The 26,411-nt window shown below is 36.7% G+C and overlaps 4 protein-coding genes across 11 annotated transcripts; 1 reads left to right on the forward strand and 3 right to left on the reverse strand.

The window, feature by feature from the left end:
- Positions 1 to 1,249: 1,249 nt before the first annotated feature.
- Positions 1,250 to 7,838, reverse strand: prph2a (peripherin 2a (retinal degeneration, slow)). Its single transcript, XM_079595261.1, has 3 exons — positions 6,733 to 7,838; positions 5,633 to 5,879; positions 1,250 to 4,260 (listed from the first exon to the last, which is right to left on the reverse strand). Exons 1-3 carry the CDS (start codon positions 7,311 to 7,313, stop codon positions 4,051 to 4,053), a joined length of 1,038 nt encoding a protein of 345 aa, XP_079451387.1. The 5' UTR covers positions 7,314 to 7,838; the 3' UTR covers positions 1,250 to 4,050.
- A 223-nt stretch (positions 7,839 to 8,061) lies between these two features.
- tbcc (tubulin folding cofactor C) lies at positions 8,062 to 10,630 on the reverse strand. Its single transcript, XM_079595260.1, has one exon. It carries the CDS (start codon positions 10,119 to 10,121, stop codon positions 9,069 to 9,071), a length of 1,053 nt encoding a protein of 350 aa, XP_079451386.1. The 5' UTR covers positions 10,122 to 10,630; the 3' UTR covers positions 8,062 to 9,068.
- Positions 10,631 to 10,811: 181 nt separating this feature from the next.
- On the forward strand, positions 10,812 to 21,633 carry bicral (BICRA like chromatin remodeling complex associated protein). Of its 2 annotated transcripts, none has more exons than XM_079595250.1 (11): positions 10,812 to 11,641; positions 14,708 to 14,753; positions 14,868 to 14,916; positions 14,994 to 15,059; positions 15,635 to 17,017; positions 17,110 to 17,170; positions 17,650 to 17,734; positions 17,849 to 17,994; positions 18,083 to 18,177; positions 18,303 to 18,405; positions 18,980 to 21,633. In XM_079595250.1, the coding sequence occupies exons 1-11, from the start codon at positions 11,551 to 11,553 to the stop codon at positions 19,438 to 19,440; spliced, it is 2,586 nt and encodes an 861-aa protein (XP_079451376.1). In that variant the 5' UTR covers positions 10,812 to 11,550; the 3' UTR covers positions 19,441 to 21,633. The 2 variants fall into 2 exon arrangements, with proteins under 2 accessions (XP_079451376.1, XP_079451377.1); XM_079595251.1 differs by lacking the exon at positions 10,812 to 11,641 and adding an exon at positions 11,749 to 11,915.
- Positions 21,634 to 21,667: 34 nt separating this feature from the next.
- Positions 21,668 to 25,921, reverse strand: LOC306989482 (uncharacterized protein). 7 transcript variants are annotated; one of them, XM_079595252.1, is made up of 5 exons: positions 25,620 to 25,921; positions 24,117 to 25,214; positions 22,674 to 22,784; positions 22,478 to 22,594; positions 21,668 to 22,394 (listed from the first exon to the last, which is right to left on the reverse strand). In XM_079595252.1, exons 1-5 carry the CDS (start codon positions 25,627 to 25,629, stop codon positions 22,366 to 22,368), a joined length of 1,365 nt encoding a protein of 454 aa, XP_079451378.1. In that variant the 5' UTR covers positions 25,630 to 25,921; the 3' UTR covers positions 21,668 to 22,365. The 7 variants fall into 7 exon arrangements, 5 of the variants coding, with proteins under 5 accessions (XP_079451378.1, XP_079451380.1, XP_079451381.1 ...); XM_079595254.1 differs by having other exon boundaries at positions 21,856 to 22,394; positions 25,624 to 25,896; XM_079595255.1 differs by having other exon boundaries at positions 22,041 to 22,394; positions 22,478 to 22,554; positions 25,620 to 25,860.
- Between the last annotated feature and the right edge of the window lie 490 nt (positions 25,922 to 26,411).

Below are 26,411 nucleotides of genomic sequence, written 5' to 3' on the forward strand. Positions count from 1 at the left end.
CTTTTAAAAGGCCAGAACATATTGTAATTAATTTAAAATTACAACATAAAGCACAACTGTGACAACTTACTTCATCCTGACATTTATGAGAAATACCGCTTGACTTGTTGACTGTTGCCTGGTCATATCCATGTGTGCTTTTATTGTGTTTGCTTATTGCTCAACAAAATATGATATTGGACCGAATGATTCAAATTTAAGTATTTGAAACCAACACGACCTCCGAATCAAAACCTGATAGTTATTAATACATAACCCTTGTTACAACTTACCTGAGACAACTAGCTAGCTGACTCCCCTATTTGTGAAGGCCAGGTCAAATATTTAGGAGCTTGGCCCAACTATAAAGATGTGTATTTTAAAGCTTGTTTTGTCTTATTTTAAATAGGCTATCGAAATTAAGAATGCTTTGTGTCAGTGTCGTTATTAACTTATTGACATAAATGCACTCTAAACTAGATAAATAGGCCTAATTCCTTTATTATTATATTTCCCTACATAGGAAAAACAGCTTGGAAAATGGATTAGAATCTGAGAGAGAGAGAGAGAGAGAGAGAGTGTAAGGAACACTCTCTATACATATAATTGCCTAAGGCTCAGAAATGCTTAGTAGATTTGTAAATACGCACATTTTTATGAAACATAATACGTTTTTGATGATTCGATGCATTGTTCATAACACAAAAGGAAAAAAAATAGGCTTAAAAAATAAAATAAAATAAAATAAAAGTCGCTCGTTTTTTTCGCCACCTACTGGCGTAATATATTTGTAATATGAAGAAATGGTCACGGTACGAATCTTTTTTTAATTAACTGATTAAAAAAAAACTCTTACTGAGATGAATCAAAATCCTCACCGTAATGGTCAAACATGTCATAACAGTTTCACACAAAAAAAATCTTAATTTAGTGATGAGTAAACAATGATAGCATTTTCATTTTTCGTTCATTTAAAGTTGAATGAGTTGAAGTGGGTGAACAACATAGGCTATATATTTAGTGAAAGAGTGTGTATGTATGTATGTAGGAGGAGCTCAACTTTGCCTGAAGGTCCTGGCAAAAGATGGATCGAGAGATGAGGCAATTTTCCAGCTGAGAGGAACAGAGAAAGGAGGTAAAAAATAAAAATAAACCTGAGAGAGAACAGACTATCTATCACAACACAGTGAAGCATATTTTGCAGTGTTTGTAGAGACTTCATTCAGTCTGAGAAACCAATGAAACTTAGAGAGAGCTGCGTCATCATCTTGACAATAAGAGTGTTTATTGAAAACCACTGCAATACATTCAAGCAAACCAACAGATGGCAGTGTTTGAGGCTTAAATCGATAGTTTAGGTTTAATGACGTGTTTATGCTGGCTGGCCTAGTTCTGTCACTGACCCCTACTGTTCAAGCCAGAGTAAGAGGATTTAAACACAGGTCAATGCACAAATCCTTCAAGTTTATACTCTTTAAAGGTGAAGTGTGAGATTTCTGGGCCACTAGGGTAATTCTATGAAATTGCATAAATAAATAAACAAATAACGCCAAAATGAGGCTTTATTGAGTTGTAGATGAATAAATACATGTTTATGTTTTGGCCCTTTTGAGGTTTAAGCTGGTATAGAAGAAAATATTTTATTATATAAAAAATTACTCAGTTCACCTTTAAGTATATCATCTGAGTCAAAGTGCGATTTCCATTAACCTGGTAAAGGAACATAATAGGAATTTATAATAATTAATTAAATAATATTTAACATCATAATTATTTAAGGGAAACAAATATTGCTTCTCCCAACTCATTGTTTTACCAATTAATCCACTAGAATGTTTTTCTCTCTTGTTTCTGCAAATATTGTGCATGTCTCTCGGTTCCACTGTATTTGTTGTGACTGTATATAATGACTCCTGTAAATTGTGGAATGTGGTCTGATCTTTCGTGTTGACAAATTTGAAGTTGAAGATTTAATTCTCAACAAACTTACTGTCAAAATAGTACCCTACCTCACCTGAAATGTGTAGTTTTGAAATTATTTCAAAACCGATCATAATCTCACATGATAATCTCACGTGACCCCAGTTTGACATAATTACAGCTATAAAATCACTTTCTATTAATTTAAAGCTAATCGGGGATAAGCAGCACTTGCATGATTTCCCACCACTCCCAAATATCCTGTGACCAAAAGGGAAAATAAGGGGGAAAAGAAAAGTGCACAGCTTTGTTTGACACATTCTGTACCTGCTCAAGGATTCTGTATCCTTCAGTGCTTGATACTCTTCACCGGATATGCAGCAGAAGTCCAGGTCACCTGCCAAGAAGTTAAGCTGAGCACACTCAAAAGCAGCTTACTGTCTTTATCAGATCATCTGTGTTTATGTGCTTGTCAGAAAACCAAAATACCTAAATAAAGTTGCCCTCTTTACGGCCTTGTAATTTCCCATAGTAGTCCATGCTAATATTCTGCTTCTTTCCTAAAATCATAACATAATTGTTAGTGTGGATGACTTATCTTGATGACTTTTGAAATTAATCTAGCAGTTATGTGGCTTTTCTATGTTTTTGTATCATGTTATTGATGAGTGTGAGGTATTTCATGTACAACACTTTTTAAATACAGACTATATGATGAAACTCACCACCTACTATTCAGATTCACTGCCATGTGTCATGCACAACAAACACCATGTGAACGCAATAATCACATAATTCTCTACTGATCTTATTGGATAAGGCAAACCTCCCACAGAGCTTCCAGAATGGCCTGCACTTTGATCAAATGACTGGACAACAGAAATCTGTATGTTTTTTTAGTTTTGTTTTTACAATTAAACAAGTTTTATTCACAATAATAATCACTACGCACCAAACACTGTCCTAGAATTGTCAACTTTTTCTTAGAATTAAATTGTATTTTTACAAAAGGAAAAATATATTTGTAATAACGCTACACTATTTACATAGACACATAATTTGAAGTAAAATAATTACAAAAAATTACAGGTTTGACCATAGAGTTTCAGTCTCTGGTGGCCTGGGACGTTTCGTGGAGTAATTGTGCGGATGTGAAAGCACAGGAGCTCCCAGCAGTGGGAATGCAGAAGTCACAGGTCAGGGTTTAGCTGCCAGTCTTAAGCTGTCTCCTCAACTCCAGGGGACTTCTCAAGCATCCCCTCACCCTGTACCTGGTTATCCCTCTGTACCATAGCACACATCGGGGTCTCCTAAACCTGCAAAATCAGCCTCTCCTTTCAGTGCTGTTGAAATCAAATATGTTATCTGATGCTGAACTTGTGCACAAAGCATCATCAGGCAGGTCACAAAAAAAAAAAAAAAAATGTTATACCCCTTTCTCAAATCACAACCCTGGTACTTTTTTATTTTTTATAAAGCATTACTTTAAAATAAAACAAAACAACTAATTCTTGTCTCTCCATCCATCTGTCAAGTATGTGGATTCTCACCTTTCATACACATTTCATACCTAAGTCCACAAGGGTGAAAAGACACCTGTCTAAAAATGTATTTTCTTTGCATTTGCCATACCCATGACAAATTGTGTTGTTTATTCCTAATAAATAAAAGTACGGACTGTACTGAGGCTAGTTTCCATATTTTTACCGTTCACACTATGCCAAATCGGTGACTAGCCATTCTTAGGTTGAATATCAACTCATAAATAAAACAAAATATGACTATAAAAATGACTATAAAAACATTTCGATTTTTTGTAGCAAAGTTCAAAGTCAAAGGGGAAAGCGAAGCTGGTAAAATTACTATTTGATTATATTATATTATATTATATTTAAAGCCCCTCTTTACAAGCCAATCATTTGTATTCTAATTAGTGTTTTCACCATAGTATTGGTTTCTAATATACCACATTAGTTAGGAATGTAAATGACTGACGAAGGTTTGTGTTTAGATTTTCTCTCCACCAGTTCTTCATTGATTGGCTTTGTCTACACTTTGTGTAGTGTGGATGATATAGTTACAGTTTTAGGCTGTGTCCCACAGCTCTCTACCTCAGGTAGGTGTGGCCAAAGTTTGGTGTGCAGGGTTAGCTCAGCTCGCAGTGGCAACAGCCTCTTCATTTGCCCCCTCGTCCACTTGATTGCCTTTGCCCATGGCCTTCATCTTAGCCATGATATCAGTGAAGGTCTCTTTGACTGTTTTCTCCAGGATCCAGCCCTCGCTCTCACTCTCAGGGTCTTCTGGGTTGACCAGCGTGGACAGGGAGGTGTTTATGTACTGAAGTCCAATCATTACAGCAGTCTAAAGAAAATCATGAAAGATATGAGTTAGATAGCTGCACATTAGATAGCTGAGTGATATGTTTATTCATATTTAACATATGTCCAGGCTATTTCACAGATAGATAGTTAGATGTCTATTTTTATTTACAATATTTCTATTAATCTCACTTCCTATGATTCTCATTCTGTAATTATCAACTGTATTTTACTGTAACAGCGATACAATTATTGTTATTATAATATATATTTTTGTCAGTAATAAAAACAATACTTTTTCATTTAAATCAGCAGAACAATTAAATGCAGAACAATAAAAAATGGCCGTGATGTATAAATACTTGATTAAAATAAGCAACCCATTCCTCACACACTCACGCACACGCACACACACATATATATATATATATATATATATATATATATATATGTATGTGTGTGTGTGTGTCAAATCAATGGATGGAAAGTTCTACATCTTTAATTGGTGATTTGAAATCACCTTTTCCAAGAAAGCAAGATTTAACTCCGCCCTGCAGATTAGAACATTTGATCCCTGTGAATCTTCAGTCACCACACCATCTCACACTCCTAATCTCCACCAACCCTAGTTCAAGGTCTTGTTGTTGCTACAGACTGTTGTAAGCTTGGCAGATTTTATTTAAATCAATGTTTATTTCCATACGTTTCCATTAATACAATTTTTTTTAATACAAAATGTTTATTAATTGGGTAAACTAATATGTGCTTTATGTATCATCCAAATAAATTTTTTTTTTTATATCATTTCTTTTTTTTTCAGGTAAAGATTAAGTCAATATTATTTACCAATCTTTTTAAAAGTTAGATCAGGTAAAAAATAGCTCCTGAAGGATTCCTATGCAAATTCCTGAGACATGTATTTTAATTTATCCCAGCAGGTAAGTCAATATTTCTGAACTACTACAAGGTAATCAGAAGATCTATCACATTTATTAATACCCAAGTCAGTTAGATGTTTTCCCTGATGGTGCCATTTTAGATGATTGATTGAGGGAATGAGGCTTCGGTCAATAAACATGGTATGACGTCATAAATATGAGCAATTACTCCTCTAACTAACCTTTACTTTTGCACCTTTTGGGATTGTCTGATAAGAAGGACAGGGTCCTCAAATCTGTAGCCAAAACAATGTGTAGTTATAATTTACCTTATTAGGGGGCAGACAACAAAAACACCTTATGATGGCTGTTTACAAGATTAAGTATCTAGACTGGACAAAACGTTCCTTAAGTACTGATCAAAGATCAGTCTGACCTTTACAGCACAATCCATTAAGATTAGATGTACGTAATGTAAGTCATTAAGGTCTGATCCTGGATCAGCACATTAAGATATTCCAAAGCTAAACATCTTACCTGCAAGAGGGTGACCGCCAACACAAGTATCCCAATGGAGCTCATCATTCCACCATAGTATGTTACAAGAGCGTCTCGGCAGCCACGTTTCCAGATGTTTAGTTCTTCGGTGTAGTGGTCATAGCTGTAGTGAGCCGAGTTGTTGGTTACTTGTTGCTGGATGCAGGGCCGTGGCGAGCTAGGGTTGCAACAGCTGAAGGGAACGCCATCCATTAGGTATTTTCCATCCACATTGCTGCTGATTCGACTAAAGACACACACAGACAAAAAACTGTTTTTGCAAATATATCGGTTGTATATTACATTTCAGAATGCATAAGACAAAAGTAGGACTCAAATGTACAGTAAATTTAAAAAATGTCAAAAGCAATATACCATTGTGAAACTTTCCCTTGTCTTCATTAACAATTTCAACATAAAATGCATTACACATTCGTGTCTTAGTCAGAAAAATGCTGATATTCTTTTTTTCTGATTGAAAATTGTGAATGCTGACAAAATAAGCAACTTCCTCAAAATTATACATTATAACTTCCTTATTATTGTTATCAATAACATCTAGTTTATTTAAATGAATTGATAGATAAATAGAATTTGAATCACTTTGGAAAACTTTTAATAGACTTTATAGGTTAAACATCAAAAAGCTCTGTGATGAAAATATCACACACTCTGATATTAAGGCTAGTAATTTCAATGTCTATTCCAAGCCAATCTACCAGGTATTGATCTGATTGAAAGGGACAGTAAGCTCTAAGGGCAAGAAAATGTGATCCAAGAAGATTAGTGACTAAATCTAAACTGGTTAACATACCTGATACCACTTACAGTGCACATTGACCCCTGCAAATCACCCGGTGCCCAGCCTCACTTTAAACTTGCTAAATAACTCCACAAACAGCATAAAAACAGGCATTCTAAAAACCTACAAAAGAAACTCACTGTTTTTGGTCCTTTCAAAGTGCCAAGCATCTTAAATGAAACTTCTCAGCTCATTATCTAATCGTCGAAACTATATCTGACCAAAATGAATTGAAAAGAACTGAAAGGAATGAATGTTTACGCATCACCCAATCATTGAGCTGCAAAAGGACACTCACTCTTTGACTTCCTTGGAGCTGAAGTCCAGGTAACGGTTGCTCACCCACTGGATCTCGAACCAATCTTTGTAGTTGTTGTTGCCACAGCAGCGGAACTCTATCTGCATGAGGTCCAGAGTTCTCTTCATGTAGCAGCGACCGGGTGTATCGGTGTCCTTGTAGAACTTCATTCCATTTTTCAGGCCCTCGGCAAGGGTAAACTCTAGAGGAATGCGCATGGCAAAACACAGAGCCGCCGTGAGGATGAGGAGGAAGTTGAAGAACACACAACAAACGAGAAAGGGCTTCAAAATGGACTTCCATTTCGCAAACTTGGTGGAGTCGAGCGAGTCATAGCAGATTTTGCCCCCGAAGGCATTGAGAAAACATGCTAAAAGACCCACACCGATCAGAATGTTGGGTACAAAATGACTCTCATTGTTGTCCATAAGTTCACTTCTCTTGCGAAGTTCGATTTTAAAGAAAAGGCCCATGCTGAAGACAAGAACACTGGCCATAACAGAAAACCAGTACATGAGCCATAGCATTTGGGCCAGCTTCACCCGTTTCTTCAGGTCAAACTTTACCTTCATGAGAGCCATGTTGAACAACTAGTTAAAGTCCAAAGAAAGAAAAAAACAGAGTTTGATGATCTCCAAAGACAGCTGTGCGATGTACCTTACAGAAGCTGAACGTTGAAAGTACGTTCAAGGCACAATGTGTAATCCATTCCAGTAGAGCGAGAACTTAATAGCTATTTTCATGATGATCTTTGCACCCATAATAGACAAAATCCAACTCAGGTTCTTTTACAGGTAAACGGCAGTGTAATACATTATCTTCTTCACAATCTTAAAAATGGATTTTCATCTACAATACTTAAAAACAACAGTGTGCCCTGGTGCTGACGCAAATAGTGGTGTCCCTCTATCTGCAAAGGGAGGACAAAAGCCAAGGATCCAAATGATTAAACACAAAGTTACTGTACGTCATCCTAAACCCAGCTAATCACCCTCATCCCATTTACAGAAATCCCTGGCCAGCAGATGAGCCTATCTGTAAGCTGCTGCCGTGCCGTGTGATTGGCTTGATTGGTCACATGGTTTGACTGGCATAACTAAAGAGACACCAAAAACCAGGAGGCAAAGATTTAAGACCATTACACTTCCACTTCAAGTGTCTTAGAGATCATGACAAACAAGCCACTGTTTGGGAGGATCTCTTAACTTTCTCAAAGTTGAAATATTCATGGAACTAATGATAGTCAAAAACACTTTACAATAAGGTCTCGTTTGTTAAGTTAATGCATTAGCTAGCATGAACGACAATGAGCAATATCATTTTACAGTATTTATTAATTTTTGTTAGTTAATAAAAGCATAAAGCAATTGTTCATATTTGTTCAGTTCAAAGTGCATAAATATTAAGATACAACTAACATTAAGATAAAACTTTTGATTATAAAAAGAAGTATAGTTAATTGTTAGTTCATAACCAATGTAGTTCAGTAATGTTTACAAATGAGACTTTATTATAAAGTTTTTTAAAGTAAAAAATTACTAGTCTACACAACTAATGCATATTTAGATAATTGTATTTGTATCAAAATCTAGAGCCTATAAATCTGAATATAACAGGCCAATTTTTGCATAACTAATTATCTGGTATCATTTTATAGTATTAAATTAAAACCTCCATATGTATACATTGTTTTGCACATAATGCACAAAAATGATCGCATTTTTTCTATAAATCTTGTTTTTAGAAAATTACTGAAATGTGTTACCAAACTAATTACATTATGCATTAATAAATGTATAAATTAGTAACAGAATTAAATGTGATAGTTCACCCAAAAATGAATATTCTGTCAACCCTCATGTTGTTCCAAACCTGTATGACTTTCTTTCTTCTGCAGAAAAATGGGATATTTCAAAGAATGTTGGTAATCAAACAGTTTTGGTGACCATTGACTTCCATTGTATGGAGAGAGAAATAAATAACAAAACACTGAGACATTTCTCAAAATATCATCTTCTTCTGTGAAACAGAAGAAAACAAGTGTAAAGTTTTGGAAGATGTGAGCGTGATTAAACAATGCCAGATATTTTACTATTCTGTGAACTGTCCCTTTAACAATGATTTAATTCGGTAAAGTTGAATGTCTTGGCGAGTGAACTACAAATAACAGATGTGATAAGACTTTTTTATTTTATTTTTATTTGAATACATCATTCAAATTAATTAATGAGCTTTATAAGTGCAGAACTCTGGAACATTCAATGTTTATGGCATCTCAATATTAGCATCATATTTTCTTAACACAGAATAATGTAATCACATCAGGGTTTTGTTTTTTAAGATGGTCCCACAAAATCCCAACTACTTATTCTCTCAGTCTCAGGAATGACAGTCCAGTTGGGTGAAGGTGTGCCAGCAGCAAGCCAATTGAAATCATCCACATCGGTCCAATTGTTTCTGTCTGGATCAAGTCCGGCTACTTTGAAATGATCATGGATACCTGGATAGGTCCACGTGAATGGTGCAAACCTGACCTCACGACAATCCTCTATAATTGCCCGGCTGGTCACATGGACATATATCTGAGTGGCAGTGGTGTTATGGGTGCGCAGCTGCTGACAGGGGAACACCAAAGTGCTGTCAGTGCACTGGTCAACAAACACAGAGCTGGACACTGGCCCGCAGAGGATCTCGCAGCTCCGGATATTCTTGATGTGCAGGGTGCTCGGACAGCCATAAAGTTTTACTTTACAGTTTGTCAGATGAGATAACAGAACATCTTTTTGCTGGATCTCCTCAGCTTGCATGATCAGGACTTGGTTTTCAGCATTAGAGAATCCACACTGGTATACAGAGATTGCAGCATCCACTACTACAGTACCACCAACATCAGATGCAGGCTTATCTGTTGTTTGTTTACTCGGTTCAGGCTGCTTAGTTGCTCCGGCATTCCTGGATCTGAAGGCGAATTTCTTTTTAGGCAACACCAAGTCCCTCTTCTCATCAAGAGAGCTCTGGAGTTTCTGCATGGATGCCTGTGCCTGTCTTATTTCATATTGGGTTAGAAACAACATGCTGTCGTTGAGAAACTTCTGGAGCTGTTGAATTCTCACAGTGACCTCCTCCAGTGTTTTTGCGGCTTTGTCGCGGTCACTGAGGTTAGAGCTGGAGAGCATCTCCTCGACTGCTGACTTCTCAGCATTAAAGGTGGACGTGAAGAAATCGCTCTTTTCTTCCTTCACGGTCTGGCTCTCCTTGACATTTCTCCGGCGCTCTGCCTCTTCCTGTCGCGCTTGATCTCTTCGTAACACGCTTTCGGGAACATTGACAGCTGTATTTGTTTCTCCGTCATCTTTCGCCACAGTAACTTCCACTCCTAGTGCCGCCATGTTGCTTCTCAAAAGAGGTGTGGTAAACGCGCGCTGATCATGTGACAACTCGTCTAAGCATGCTGATCAATGATTGGACAAAAAAAATCTGTACCATTAGTAACGCGGCTTTCTATTGGCTCATTAAATGTTCACGTTCATAATAAACTGTTTTCCCACACATTCTTTTTTTTGATACTGGAAGATTTATTACTTTGTTTTTAGACCATAGACAGTATTAGACCACATAGACATTTAGACCCATTTCTTCTCTCATATTTGTATTTGATTCATATTTTAATTTAATTATTTATGTGAGATTTATTTTTCACAACATGAAATGCTATAAGAAACTATATAAGTTTATATTATATATTATAAGTGTTAATTTATTTATTTAGAATTGCAAAATCACCTCGTGACTGTAGAGAAAACAAACAATGTTTAATTTTTTAATTTTTATTTATTTTGATATAGCCTAGCTAACAATTTATATCAATTTCAACTATACTGTTAGTTTCTGTCATTTGATCAGTTTTCTAGTTTTGTCATAGTATTTAAAATGATTTAAACACTAAACTAAACTTGTTTTAGTTCGTTTTGAAGTGATGAAAATGTATTGTTTGTCAGTAAATGTTAGTTTTATTTAAGTTTTCAATGTTTTAATTTAGTTTCATAAATGATAACATTGACATGCTTGCTGTAGCAACAATCTCATAATCATAGCCTACAGTTTATAGCCTAAAAATACAAATAAATCAAAAGGATCCATGATACATTTCTTATTTTGCTTCAGGTTCACACTTTTGGGTGATGTGATCTCAGGACACAAATGATGTTGTCAATGAAAAAAGAAGATGTAATTGATGTTAAAAATTATTATTAATATGGGTAAATATCATATACATAAAATCAGCTAACAGTAAACCCTCTTTAACTTGTTTAAAAAAAATTAATGTAAAAATGATCCATAAAATACTCATCTATCTTAAGTACTATCTAAAGATAATCAATCACTTGGTAAATTGTATAGTTATGTATGAGTCACTTTCCTTTTAAGACTTTGTACATGCATTGTTTTGAACAAATTATTTTGTAGTTTTTAAATGCACACATTTAAGCATATGCACAAAATAATAGATACAAATTGCGATTTAACTACATGTTATTTTTCGGTATATTTCCATATGCATATTATTGTTCCCTATACTAGTTTGTAATTGTTATTTTTTTTTTTAAAGGTGTGGTCCACGAGGGCCCCGCCCCCCATAACAAACACAATTTTTATTCGGATATGCATGTCAGGCATTTGAAGTGATCAATCAAAACAGCAGCTTTTATTTATATTTTGCAGAAGATACAGAAGCAGCCTTTACAGTAGTAAACAAACAGAATAGGAAACCCCAAGTTTCAAGTAAAGAGCCCTTGATGTCTAGTGCACTATGTAGTGATGCTGCCTTCTGCTGGAGCCGCACTGCTCCACCGGCCCGTGCAGAGATGGCGAGGAAACCCCGTGGACACGGCACTGCTTTTTCATGACGGTGAGTTTCCCCTTTGAGTGTATTATAATTTTGTGATAAAAATTTCAAGGAAAAAACACACACAACCTCCTTCCTCCCCTTCCTTCGGGGAGGGAAGAGCAAGCGTGGAGAGAGAAAAATCTATCTGAGACTGAGCAGCAAGGACAGTGAGGGAAAAATATATGAGTGGGAGAGAGGGAGAAAGAAGAAGAAGGAGGAGGAGGAGGAGGAGGAGGGGGAGCAAATTAAAAGTTGCCAAATGGAGATATTGGGTTTCAAGAGGAGTGAGACAGGAGTAAGGGTTTGCCTCTTTTTCAAGTCGTCTTTATGTGATGCAAATTCAAATAAATATTTATGCTTCGCCAACGAATTGTTCTCCGTTCGGTTTTTCCTCGACGAATTCAGCCGTTTCTTAATAGGTGTGGGGAAGGTCCACGACGTCAAGAAGGCCGTCGACAACTCGGAGCACGAAGAATGCGTAGACTCGCCTGATGAACCGCGTTTACACCCTTCACCAAACCTAAGGCATCCGTGCCATTATTAATCGAGCCGTCCGATGCCGATTAACGTTACGCGTTTCTTTTTGCCGCCCGTCCAAGCTGCGCTCGTCGGCTGTCACAGATGCGCAAAATACGCATTGTAGAAAGGCTTTTTCGAGACGTGCGATAAAACGAGTCTCTCCAGCCTCGGTCTATTTATGGACAAAGTCCCTGTGTGTTTCTAGCTGTTACTTTCAGCGAGATTAAGGCGGGTTTTGTGCGTCCTGCCCTTGCGCCATGGAGAGCCTTTTTAGTCCACCCTGTTTGACAAGTGAATCAGTAAAATGCGTCGCCTTGCTTCAACAGGGTTTTACTCTGTATTTTGAGGGGTTGCTGGTTTTCTACGTATCTCTTTTCCGCCCCTTTGACTTATCAGGCTAAGAGGATAGATAGTTTTTTTTTCTGGTAGAGAGGAAGAAAAAATAATTCATCTCCTCCCTCATTTGGCGTGCTAAGTTGACCACAGCCTTAACGAATATAAGTGTTAAATATACCTCACACCTCTAGTACATCGTTTAGTTTATTAAAAACCCGTTCATTTACATGCAAATTCAGGTTTTTATATATATATGTTGAAGTTGTTTATCAAGGACATGTAAAAGGGCCGGGTTAACCTGTCATACTTTTTTCTTCATTAAGATTGCACGGATATGGCTTTAAGCTTAGACTTGCTAGTTAGAAAATGTTCATTTTAAATATATTGACTAATCTTATAATTCATTCGTATCTATTTAGACGGTCATATCAGTGTGTTTATTTTTCTGTTCTTGTGTGTATGCGGTTTAATGATGAATTAACTAAATTCGCAGTTTTTGATTTCTGCAAGTTCAAGCTGTTTTTAACAACGCACGACGTCGTTTGTTTTGAAACAAAGACAAAAATACATTCCCATCGAATGCTGTTCAAACATTTAATCACTTTGGGGAAAACAGAAAACGCATTTCGTTCCCTCACTAATATGTGTTATAAAGCATTAACAGAAGCTTGTGAAGTGCGAGTGTGAACAATCAAACTGGCCAAACATGTTTCACCCATCCCCCACGTTTCTTCCTCTGTGTCACATTTCCACACATGAATTTTCAAGTTGTTCACATTTATATGGCAGCTTTACAAAAATATGATCTGAAATTACAATCGAGTAGCATTTTTACACTGCACACGTTCTCTGCGTCATAACGCCCTTTTGTCTGTCGACTGTAGGGAGCAGTGGCGCAGTTTCAATCAGCAGCCGCCATTTTAAAGTCTCTAGGCTGCGCATGCATCTGCAGCAAAGAGTACATCCATTCTTTGTCATTTTTAAACATAAACATCATATTCGTGTTACACTACAATGTATATTAGACTATTTTACTTTCCTTATGTGTACCTAAACACTAAAAACAAGTTTCCTAGCTGATTAGGATGAAATTGTGCTTGTTGCGAAGTCAAACAATTTCTTACTGTTTACTTCACAAGAATTTCAGCTATAGTTATTTTTATGTTGTGTATTTATTCTCCACTGGAAAAATTTTTTTTACCAGAGGCGGTCACACCATAAACACAAAATTTCTGATTCTTAATTAATTTCCGTTTGTCAAAAATGTGTGTATTCGCATTGCAAAGTTAGCGGTATGTCAAACAACTTGGCACACGGGCCTGTGACTGCAGAGAACAGTTATTTGGCCTATTAATGTCAAATGCTTATGTATGTATTTAATATTAGCCTATACCTGAAGTCTTATTATACCTGTCCTGAGAATGTTCTTTAACCCTCTGGTGCTCCTTGCGTGGCAGTCAAAAATTACCAATTTTCTTTTTTCAGTTAAATGAATATACTAGGCATATTTTAGTTTGATAGGTTTTTATTTCATTTATTTTTATGTTTTTCATATTTAGTACCTATGGTACTAAATGATATGCATTAGTTATAATCCATGTATTACCTGTTAACCACTTTTCGTAAATGTTGAATGCTTTGGAGCATGGTTTGGTCTCTTTTTAAAGAAGACACTTAGCAGATTGAAGTTGAAAAAAAAGTATTGTTATGAAAAATGTACAAAAATACTATTTTAAAATTTTATATGAATTATATATTTCCCAAAACATGTTTTCAAATCAAAGCCATAAATCTAAACAAGTTGTGTTCCAAATTTGAGGTTGATATCTAAACATAAAATAAAAAAAATAATTAGTTTCCAATGGTCCAATTTTTTTTAGGACCATTTAACCTTTTCAATTCATATCCGTGATTTTTGTTGTGCTCGCATAGCAATTGCCAAAACCTTGGTATGAATGGTATGAAACCTACCAAGTTTCATACCATTCCGATGGGAAACATTTTTTTTTTAAATAAACGTAAAATTTTGACGAAAGAGCACCAGAGGTTATAAAACTGGGGATCCTGACAGATTACAATGCTTTGATTTTGTGTAAAACACTATGCAGACTACATTTATTGGATCCTTAGGTGTGTTCAGAAACAAATTTATTTACAACGTATGTCTCACTGTAGCCAAACGGCAAGGAAAATGTGTCCATTGTAATATCTCAAAATCTGTTACTGTCGCAGGTGTCATGGATGATGAAGACGACCGCCGTCTTCTGGATTTTTTAGGGTAATCAGCTTTATAATTTGATGGTTATGGTTTAAAGAGCTATGAACATAGTTTAAAAATAACTTTTGCCCATCAAACATAAACAAGCTTTAATGAACTGTTTTATTTCAACAGAGATGTGCAAGCATTGAATGAGTATCTTCATGGTTCAAATAGTAAATCTGTAAGTATACTTACACTATATGACATTTGTGTTTTATGTTGAAAGGTTATTGACAACTTTCTTTGACATTCAAACAGATTGGAGAAGATGATGTGACAAATGCTGCATTTGGGTCGGCCAGCTCATTCTTCACCAGTGACACCGTGAGTACAGTTAAAGTCCCTATCAAGGAAAGTCAGTTCACATGGCAGCCATATTTGCAACGCTTACAGGAAGCAACTTTGGTCATAAAGACTAGCTCCTATCTACTTGAATGGGGATAAACGGAAATCTCAAAAACTGCTTGCCAAACAGATTATTTAAATAAAAAAATTGAAATCAGCAACTAAATCTGACATGAATTGTCCTATAAATATGTTTCTTATGCTTAAATAGCTTTAAAAAGCACATATTTCAGGTTGGTTATGTTAATGCGGTTGTGCAGTCATGTTCCAAGTGCACGTCTACTACACGTTAACTGGGCTTAACTGTTTCTGTAGGAACAGGAGCTTTTAATGACATTTGCAGTGACGTGACGACTTTTCCAATTGGCGATTGGCTCTTTTATTTAGAAGGCGGAAGTTTTCTTGCCATATTGTGTGTATTGTACTTTCTGCCATTCATAGAAATGAGTGAACCGTCTTGGTATACTGTAAATGGTATACCAAGCAATGGGGATACTTAGAATTGGGATTTAGTAGGAGCATCTGAACAACAACTTATTTGGTTTTCTACTCAGAGTGGCTCCAATGAAGAACTCAAAGATGGCCACAATCATTTGGGAGAGTTTGGGGAGTCTGGTGGAGCTGAGCTTCAGCTCTCAAGCAGTCTTCCGTTCATCGAGGATGAGCTCGACGGTGAAACCTCTCCGGATGGGGTCGATCTCAGTGGCGAGGACCAACCGTTTGACATCCTCCAGAAGTCATTGCTGGAAGCAGATATTACAGAGCAGACATTGGCTCAAGAAGCCCTTTTGGACTCCCAGCCATCTCTCATTCCTACAACTACCACCTTCCCTCAGCAGCTGGTCTCTGGAGGGTTTGGAGGTCCTGGTGTGGTGGCACCATTGGCACAACCTCAGGCTTTTATCCAGCAGGTTCCCCAATTACCCTTGCCAAATGGCCCCACTGGACACATCCAGGTAGTGGGATCCTTCAGTGGCAGTGCCTCCTCTATGATGACTATCAATAGTTTGGAACAGCCTCAGATCCTGTTGAGGCAGAGTGGAAATGTAGTAACAAACAACAGCGGGCAGGGTACCATGTTCACCCCTTCCGCAGCTGGTCAGGTGTCAATGTCTTTCAATAAAGGAACGATACCACTTCAGAATATTATCATCCAGAGAGGCCCTACGCAACAGGCATTGGTTAGACCGATTCAGCCTAAACCTTTACAGGCAGGAGGACAAACTGTATACAATATCAGCAACATCGGGCTTCAATCTAGCACCAACACTGCTGGGAATTTAGTCAGTAGCCCCTACACAGCAACTGGCTCTCCTCAGTCTGCTCAACAGGTGAAAGTGGTCAATCCAGCCAGCAGCATTGTAATGCATTCACCGCTGGGGCAACAAGTACAACAACAGTCCCAGTCCAATCTGCCTCAGGGGCAGTTTTTGCTACCCAGTTCTATTTCCCTAACCCCTGGTACGACTGTTCACAGCTTCCAGGCTGTGAATGGGCAGGTGTTACAAACAAACACTCAAGTGGGTGACCCGGGGTCAATAAGCACTACCACCTACTCCATCCTCACCAATCAGAACACAACAGTACAGCTTATCGCTGGGCAGAACTTTTCAGCTGGAGGGCAGCTAATAGTCAATCAAGGTTTGGTCAGTGGAGGTCAAATAGGCCAAGCTTCACCCACACCTGTAATGGAGGTGTCTCAAAGGCCTGGTGCCACGGCCAAAGTTTGGAATGCCAGCGCGTCGCCTAGCCCATCGCCTCTACAGACGTCACAGACTTCAAGCCACCTCACCATGGTCAGTTCTGGTGTTCAAGGCCCACAGGTTTGTCAGCAGTTATCTGTGAGTCCAGGACAGCACCTCCAGCACCTTATGCCTGTGGGCCAGAACGCCCTAACTACTTCAGGTGTTCAGGAGTTTCAAGTCTCTCTAAACCAGGTGAAATATATTTGGATTCATTTATTCAAAGTTCCTCTTCAAACTAAAGTTGTATTGTTTCATTACAATTGAATGTTTCTTTAATTTCATAGAACACCACAGCAGCAACACAAAGAGGGCAAACACAATTAGTTAATCTCCTTGGTACCAAAGGTAAGACTACTTTGAATCCTTTTTGTGTTTCCATCAGTGACCATAAGTGAGATTTAATAAGATTTTTTGCTCTATTTTTTTACATATACAATTTAAAAGAAATGTTTTCTATTTTTATATGTTTAAAATGTTATTTATTTAGTCATGGCATCATTCTAATATGCTGATTTGATGCTCAAGAAACATTTCTTATAATTATCTTTGTTAAAAAACTATTTTTGTGGAAATCGTGATAAAAAAAATTCAGGATGCTTTGATGAATAGAAAGTTCAAAAGAACAGCATTTATTTGAAATAGAAATAGTTTGTAACAATGTAAATGTCTTAACTGGCCCTTTGATCAAAGTATTAATTTCTTTAAAAAACATACTGACATTAGAATGGTAGTGTATATATTATTATGTGTTTTTGTTTTTTTTGCACCTGAATTTCCTCTCTTGGATCCATGAAGTAATTTTTCTTTATTCTATTTAATCTTAGCTGTGAAAACACTCACTCCTGCCAGTCAGGAATTGCCTCTCACACCGAAGCGACCTGCAACTCAGCAACTTACTAGAGGAGGAATGTGAGTGCCCAAATTGTACATCTGTTACAGATGAAGTGTGTAATTTCTGCACCATTAGTGTCAACGAATAGAATTGCAGAAATGATGATTGTAACACTGGGGCTTATTTGACAGGGTCCTCCAGCAGTTAAGACAGGATCACTGTAGAGTCATGTCTTCAGAGCGGACACCCTTCACTTCATTAAATGATGGCATTTACAGATTACTGCCCTATCATGTTTTCCAAGGCTCGCCACCACTAGATGAAGATTTCGCCAAAAGTGCATTTTCAACTTTTCCTCTACAAAATTAATATTTAAGCATAGATAAATATGTCATAGGTTCTGATGATCATTTTTGACTTTACAGTTGATGACGAGTTTGAGGCAGTTGCCACACAAGTGCTAAACAGAACGCAGGCCATGGTGAACAAATACAGACGCTTACTCATGGTGGAAGCAGAGGTAGGTTCAGAACATGCTTTTAACTTAAATGCACAAAATACTACATGTAGTTATTTGTAGGTAATTAATTACTCTAATGTCACTTGCGCTAATGCAAAACCATTCGCTGCTTAATACTCTTTCAGAGGTCTAGCCCTTCATCAGAAATGGTGATGATTGACCGGACTTTTAACCAAGAGGAACGGGGCAACCTGACCCAAGACAAACGAATGATATTGGTGGATCCAGGTGAGAGATGGGAGCCTGGTTGCATTTTTACAGTTTTTTATATTATATTAAACTAATTAACTAATACTAATGTTCTGAGTTGACATAAAGTAATTTCACAGTGTTTCCAATTAGTTTTATTTTGGTTGAATAAAGTTAAATAGTATTTGCGATTTAGTATAATAGAGGTTTTTTTTTGTATTTTAAATGTACACATCAATTTTGTTATATGCAAAGTAACATGCATAACTATATATAATTGGCAAAGCCTTGGAGAACAAATTAAGAAATAAATTTCTTATATGAAAAAAAAATATATATATATGTGTGTGTGAATATATATATATCTTTTTTTTTTTCAATCATCACAAAAGTAGAGTGTGAAGGTGGTGCTGGTAATTTTTGATCATTCAGATACATAAACTGCATGGTAGATTTTGGTTTCTTTTGAAATTGTTGTGATTAATGGAAATGCTTTTACGATGTTGTACTGTAATTATACCAAATGCAAACAAAATGATAATATAATTTAAAAATGTTTTGCGCTTTCTTGATTGTATGTATGTTTGTAATTTTTTGCCACATTGCTCCTCAGATGGCTTCCTGGAAGACTTCTGCTGTGGCCGTAAACTAAGGATCCCAAGTCCCGAAGTCTTGACCCCAGTCACCAACGAGGGCAATACCAGCACAATGGAAACATCCCCAAGGCATTCCATAAGTCTCACCGTAAAAGATGAGCAGGATATGAACAGCCACACAGAACCTGCTTATAGGACAGAATCTCAACAACAAGGAATGGAAGAACACAGAAGAACTCCCATCAAGTGCATCCTGGACCTAAAAAAAAAGACATCCAGCACCGTAATCAGCAGCAACAGTCAACATGCTCACTACCCTACATCTCCCAGCCAATCACAGCATAGCTCTGCCCAAGGCTACCCTTCGAGCCTGGGACGGGGCCATGAAGAACAACTTCCCTCAGATCATAATCACACTTCATCGGCTGACACAGACTCTGTGCTTGAGGCTGCTGTGAATAGCATCTTAGAATGTTAGACAGTGCCATATTTATGTTTGTTAGTTGTTCCATGTTAATCTCATTTCATTTCATGCCATGTGTGTGCGAGCTGAACTCCACGGCATGTGTGAACGGACGTACGTTGGCATTATCACGGTTTGAAATGCACACAGCAGCTCCGACTAGGTTGAGGAACAGGAAGGTGAATCTAATGATAGTGATACTCTAATACTGTGCCTGTTGTTTTAGAGAAGTTTACATAAGAAAGCCTTTTTGACAATGCTTTACAGGATACACTTGCAAACACACACACACACACACACACACACACACAATCAAGCAGTAAGTAAGTGTGATGTTTGGAATGTCATGAGTAGACATTGATATTTGTAGCGTATCGATCAATATCAGACACTTAGTCTAATAGTCTGTCCGCACTTAAGGTTTTATGGTTGTCTCAACACTTATGTTGTATCATTGCAGTAGACTTTGACCAAGTGAGGCACACAAACACACCTACGCGTTTAATTGTTTTTAAACATTGGTTGTGCTCTTCTTCTTCTTTTTTTTACATTTGTTTTGCAATTAGTTTTGTACCTTACAGGTATGTTACCTCTCCACAGAGACAAAACTCACTTCTGTGGTTTTGTGCAGGGGAAAGTTAAGTCCTCAGATTGAGGGTACAATGTTACATGATGTTTATCTTTTTTGTTTAATTCATTTTTTGAAATGATGCATTATATATATATATTTTTTAAATTCTGTGCTGCTCCCTGTCAGGAGATAATATGTGCTGTTTTGCACCTTTAGTTAGTGTCTCGAAGAACCCACAACGGTGAATCTCATGAAAACCCGTCGGTCGCGTTTCAACCCAAAATCAATCGAAAATTTAAGAAATAATATTTTGCAAAAAGAGGAGGAAACCTATTTTTGGACCAGTAATATATGTATTGCAGTGTTGTACCTTTTTTATTATTATTTTTATTATCAAATAAGCACATTTTAATCACATTTAAATTTTCTTTACAGTCATCAAATTCGTATTACATTTTGAAAGAATCTAAAAGAATTTAAGGCAGTGCAACAATCTCTACCATTATGTACAAGACAAGTACATTACAATGAAAAAATTCTCATCACAAATTAGATTTTTTTTTTTTTTTTTTTTTTGCATTATGGTAATGCAATTGGTTGCAATTGTGCTTGTCGTGAAATATCGTCATCACAATCTCAGTGGTCCTACAACATGCTTGATTTCTCTGAGCAAAATATAATTTCTTATTTCTTTACTTTGATTTGGGGATTTTTTGTGAGATTTACCAAGACTGATGTTGTTTGAAACTTTTCATTTTCCCTTGTGCGTTGAGTCCCCTGCTGGTCAGGCTGTAGTCTTGGCAGTCAGTTTGCAGTTTCTGCCTCTAGTGGCAGCTTATATTTGCACATGTGGACGTGACCTTGTACTTTAGATAGCCATGATCACAGCTCTTACAGCCCCTCTGCAGGTCACTTCTCTCATTTGCGCAGTTTTAAATCGGTGAAAGCAGAAGTAGTGATGTCACAGCATATCAGGTTTTTAAAATTCAACATTGGTATCTAATTAATAGCATTATGAGATGGTCGTTTCCTGAGATAATGCAGTTTGGTTGGTGGACAGGCCCACATTTCAAGAACCCGTTTTGAGAAATCATTTCTAAAGAGGAGACTTAGCATTCAGTCCTGTTTTATAGAGTAGAACCTATATTAACTGTGCCATTACAGGGCTTTGTCAGTCAACGATGGGAGTTTGACCAAGACAATGTCAAAAACTGACCAGGGGAGCGTTTCCCAAAGCCAACTAAAGTCGTAAGCTCCATAGTTTCCAACGAAAGGAATTTGCGACCATGGTGGGCTAAACTGCAGTGTGCGTACATTTTCACAAGTCTGTTTCCATTAGCATCCATTCCAGATCTGAAGGGAAGGTTGCTTGTTTTCATCTAATGTCATCCCATTGTTTTTGCATCATTAACACTAAACGCCACCGTCTTTCCCAGCAATTCAACCAAAAATGACAGACAGAAAAAAAAAGTGAAATATTCTTCTCTCTGATCTGAGCTCTAGGTCGGTGTTTGGGAGCATTCTGAAAGACCTTCACTTCGAAGGGCTTCTTTGCCTTAGGACAGAGCGAGTGAAAACAAGTTTAAATAGTGTATCGTTTGTTTTTACTGCTTTTTGTTGTGCGAGTGTGGCCTTCAGTTATCGTAATACCCCATGGTAAAAGTTGCTTTTAACGTTTTATTTTCTGCATCACCTAAAACTTGATTTGTAATGTTTGTATTACAAAAAATAAAAACATGAAACACAAAATATTTATACTTTTTGTAAAGAAAAAGAATGTAAAACAAAAAAGTTATTTTTATTATGTTAGGTGTACACGTCATACTGTATATGTGGTCAGTTCCTGATTTGTTGTTTTTGTGAGTGTTCATTACAACAGCAGAGATAAATATTAAATCCATTTTGAATACAGCCAATCTGTCGTAATGTCTTCCTTTTTAACAAATTGTGGATATTTGCATGCAACAATATTACATAAAAATTAAGAAATTAAACAAGATAGCAACAAACAAAAGAACCATATGACAGTCTCACAAAGAAAAGTGCAGAACAATATTGTATAATTTATTAGATCTCAGGTAAGTCCTCTTTTTGGTTACACAATAAACAAAATGTAAAATTGTTTTGGTTAAAAGCATTACATTTTTTAGGAAAATTAACATTTAGAAATATTTAATTCAAATAATTCCATTATCTGTGCTTCAAGATAGGTTCCTATAACATTTTTAATTCATAAATACAACAAAAACACAGCAAACCTCAATTGTAGTAAACCAATAGTTCCTATTATTATAATTTTGCCCTATTAATTATTAATCTTATGGTGCCCATATGGCCCTGAAAACAATTACAAAGACTACCAAACGTCCTTAATGGTACTTCCTCCAGCGTTCGTTCTCTGTAAAACAGAATAAAACAGACATTTCAATCATGCATGCCAATGATTATGGGATGTTTGTGATGACATCGATTCAGACTCACTGAGATGTGGGTATCTCCATATGTAACACAGAACGCAGTATCCAGTCAACAGCATGGATATCCCACCGATTCCTCCTCTACGAACATCAATATACTTCCTGTAGTACCACTGCCAACCTGATCCCATAACCAGAAAACACTAAAAAAAAACACTAACCCAAACGTTATGTTATGTTATGTTGGATAAGGAACAAACCTTGCTTTAACATGGTCACAATCTCTCCAGGTGACACCGGAGTTCCAGCGGCAAGCCAGACACCGAGTTTATTCAATCTGACATCTCCAAGTGTCCGCTGCACTAGAGGCTCTATATGAACAAAGGCATTTTTATCATTTCATATTTTTATCATTTCAACTCTCTTGTTTCTTTTGAATTGGTATGAGAAATTCATTATTTTAACAGGCATGTCATGAAAACTAGTGTGGGAGCACAATGTGGATGTGGAACTTGAGGATGAAATGAAAAATTCACATGAAAGAATGAATATAAATGGTAATAGGAGGAATGAGATGAAACTGTTTCATGGACCAACGTCCCTTTCCAGCCAAGCTGATGAAAGTGTATCTTGTTTACTATCAGAAAGGCACTAAAGAATGTGCTTAACAATTCTAAGACACCTAAATGTAAACATAAACCTAAATGTTGGAAATGGAAGTATTTTTTTCATTAATTTCTACCACAGGAAGTCTTTGTTAAAGCGTTATAAGCCACGAACTAAGCCAACCAGCTGAGGTGAATCATGGCATTAAAAACTTTGATTCGAAGCAAAAATATACTTGAAAATTTGACAAAAATACAAAGGTACAAGACTGTATACTTAACAGCTTTAGTGAGGAAAGAACTACAATCCCATGAAGCATTGCGAACAACATAATCAAATTAAAATTGATGTTGAAATATAAAACTACTCATTTGTTGAAAATTTCTATAGAATGTATCTACAGAAACAATGTATTTTAAGTTCATTGCAAAATAAGCATATACATACAAATACTTGAACCTCGATTTTCTATTAAAAAATCATGAAATATAGTTTTCACCACAAATTCCACTGTTAAACACCGTAATAAAATAAAAAAGTCAAAATAATACGGGCTCAAGGCTTCAACAGAAGCATATACCATTGGTTAACAATCTCGTAGCTCATGGTAAAGGTTGTCTAAACAGGTTTCTAAGTTATGATTAAAAATAGTGAATTTCCATATGGAGAAACTGAATGGAGTTTGTACTTCTGATCCACGAGATTGTGAATTTTATGTGAGGGTGAAAGATTTCAGAATCTTTGCAGTTAAACATTCACATATCGTGATTTTATTAAGTGCACATCTATGATCAACTATGATAACTAGTATGGCGTCCACACCAACACACAATAATGTTCTTGGGCTCTTTAATGCAGGGCGGATTCTGATTGGCTTGTCAATGTTGTTATCAGCTGGAAAACACGTTGTGAAAGTGATTCCAATGATATCGTTATCATTATTGTTGTGGTGTGGACTCTGCTATTCTCTTAAATTTACAATCCTTGGTGTGAACATGCTTTTAAACTAAGTGATTTCTCCTTTTAAAGGGATTTCTCTTCACATGAAATATAACTATGTATGTATACAACCAAACATCACAGAAATCATGGATTACCTTCACTTTGGGAGAACGGTCCAGGAAATTGACCCTTCCTCCGAATATTTTCATTAGCATAGCTGCCTAAAGGCACTGAGGAGAACTGTATTCTGTTGTAAGCCGTCGCTGTCTCTGGACTACATGATAGACTTCTTGCACCTTGCAGTCTTGAACTAAGGATGTCTTCTGAAGGTAGATGAATGGTTTCAGATAAAGTCAGTGAGGGTGGAAAGGCAACCTTGGTAACTGCTGTTTCAGGCTTGTTTGATTGTTGCATAGTCTCCAGAGCAGCATCTTTGGATGTTTGAATAACAGGATAAGGCACAAACAGATTATAAGACCTCTTGTAATACAAACTGTAATTGATGTGGTCCCACACAGAAGTCTTGGATGTAAAGAAAGCATGAGCTTTATGCTCTTTTGCTCTTGATACTAGATCGATATTCTTGTTCTGACTGTTCGCAAGTCTTTCAAGCTCCTCCAAGAAGTAAACTTTTGTTTTGAGTTTGGGATTTTCATGCTGTAAACTGCACTCAGATGGGAGGCGAGAGTTTTTCAGAATGGCTGGCACAAGTCCAGGGGTATTGATTTTACTCTTGGTGATGGACAACTGCTCTGGTAATGGTGCCATCTTTAGCTTCTTTTTGCCTTTAGCGCTTTTCCCATTACTTAGAGATGTTCCCTGATTTGGTCCATTGGAGATCTTACAAAAGCTTTTATCTCCTTCATGCTTGGATAATGAGGTAGGGTTGCTTGGCATCTTTGAGATTGGCACTAACAGGTGTAATCTCTCAAGTTCCCTTTGTCTTTTAGCAAGCCATTTGTTTTTAGGCCTCTCCATGTCCAGAGTTTCAGATGATAAGACTTTGCCCTCAGTAGTTGTGAGAAGACTGTCTGCATTGTGAGTATCTTCTTTCCTCCTGCTTTTGGTGGTTAGCCTCTCATCAAAGATGACACCATTTGTTGTCTTTTTATGGATCTTCTGTCTGGATGTGGTTGCACTCAGTTCTTTTGGTGCTTTAATGCTTTTCTTGGGTTGTGTAACTGGTGCCATTTTGCAGTGTGGTAGGTGGGTTTTCAGCCTCTTGAATGGCTTTCCACAAAATGGACATTCTTCTGAAAGAGAAAAGAAAAAAAAGAAAAAATAAGATATTACAGGACTGGATCAATAGGTTTGAAATCACTGTATTGCTTGTAGAAACCAAGAACTTTAATATATTCCCCCATATCTCTTAGAAGAAACATGAAATCATTTTAATGAGCAGTTTTCTGTGTTGTTGATGTAATTCCTTTAACCTATCTATTAAATATAGGCTACAATTTAAAAATCTGTTTTAACTGCTAGTTAATTTTGTCAACTTTCATGTAGCACACTCACTGACATCTATGGCCTCAAAACAGATATGGCCTAACAGCCACAAAACTCCAATTTTGATTTAATAGGGTCTTAAATACTACAAACAAGGCATGGGATACTAAAATGGACAAATAATCTATCAAATATTTAGATTTGCCACTCACCTACACTCATCTTTTATAATTTCACTGCCATCTTTCAATGGAAGAGGGAAAGGTCTTCTCTCTGGTGTCTTTTAATCATTATTAAACTCTTGACTTGGGAACCTTTCTCATGCAGCCACTTTGAACCAAGTCGGTTGTATTTTAACTAGCTCGTTTGCGCATATGAAAGCTGCCGTTTGTTACCATGGGACATGCAGTAAAATAACGGACCCTGCGATATGCGATGGACCCGCTAGAGGACATGCTGGATTATTTTGAGTTACGAAAGACCCAGTTAGCCGTCTCTATCAATGCCTGTGTGTAAGTAGCCTACTGAATGTGTGCATAATGCCGTTGGTCACGAAAGCAATTGCACATTCTTTTCCGAACGGAAAAGTTTTTTTTTCTCTTCTTTTTTTTTCTCGGAAGGAAGGATCTATCTATCTATCTATCTATCTATCTATCTATCTATCTATCTATCTATCTATCTATCTATCTATCTATCTATCTATCTATCTATCTATCTATCTATCTATCTATCTATCTAAAGAAGAACTCAACACTTACAAGCAGAAAGGCAATAACAAAATATTATAAATAGGCCTAGACCCAGCCTATATATGGGGTTACAATCATAGACTGTAAAAAAAATAGGTTACAACACGGAATTCTAAAATGAACTAAAACGTATTATATTAGTTAAGTATTACACAATCGAAATGTACAAGCAATTTCTATAAAGAATTTAGATATAGGGGCCTATATCAACATATTTCATGAAAATAGAAAGAAGTAGGCTATTTTCTTTATAAA

Source organism: Phoxinus phoxinus (assembly GCF_949152265.1).
Source record: "Phoxinus phoxinus genome assembly, chromosome: 21".
Lineage (NCBI taxonomy): Eukaryota > Metazoa > Chordata > Actinopteri > Cypriniformes > Leuciscidae > Phoxinus > Phoxinus phoxinus.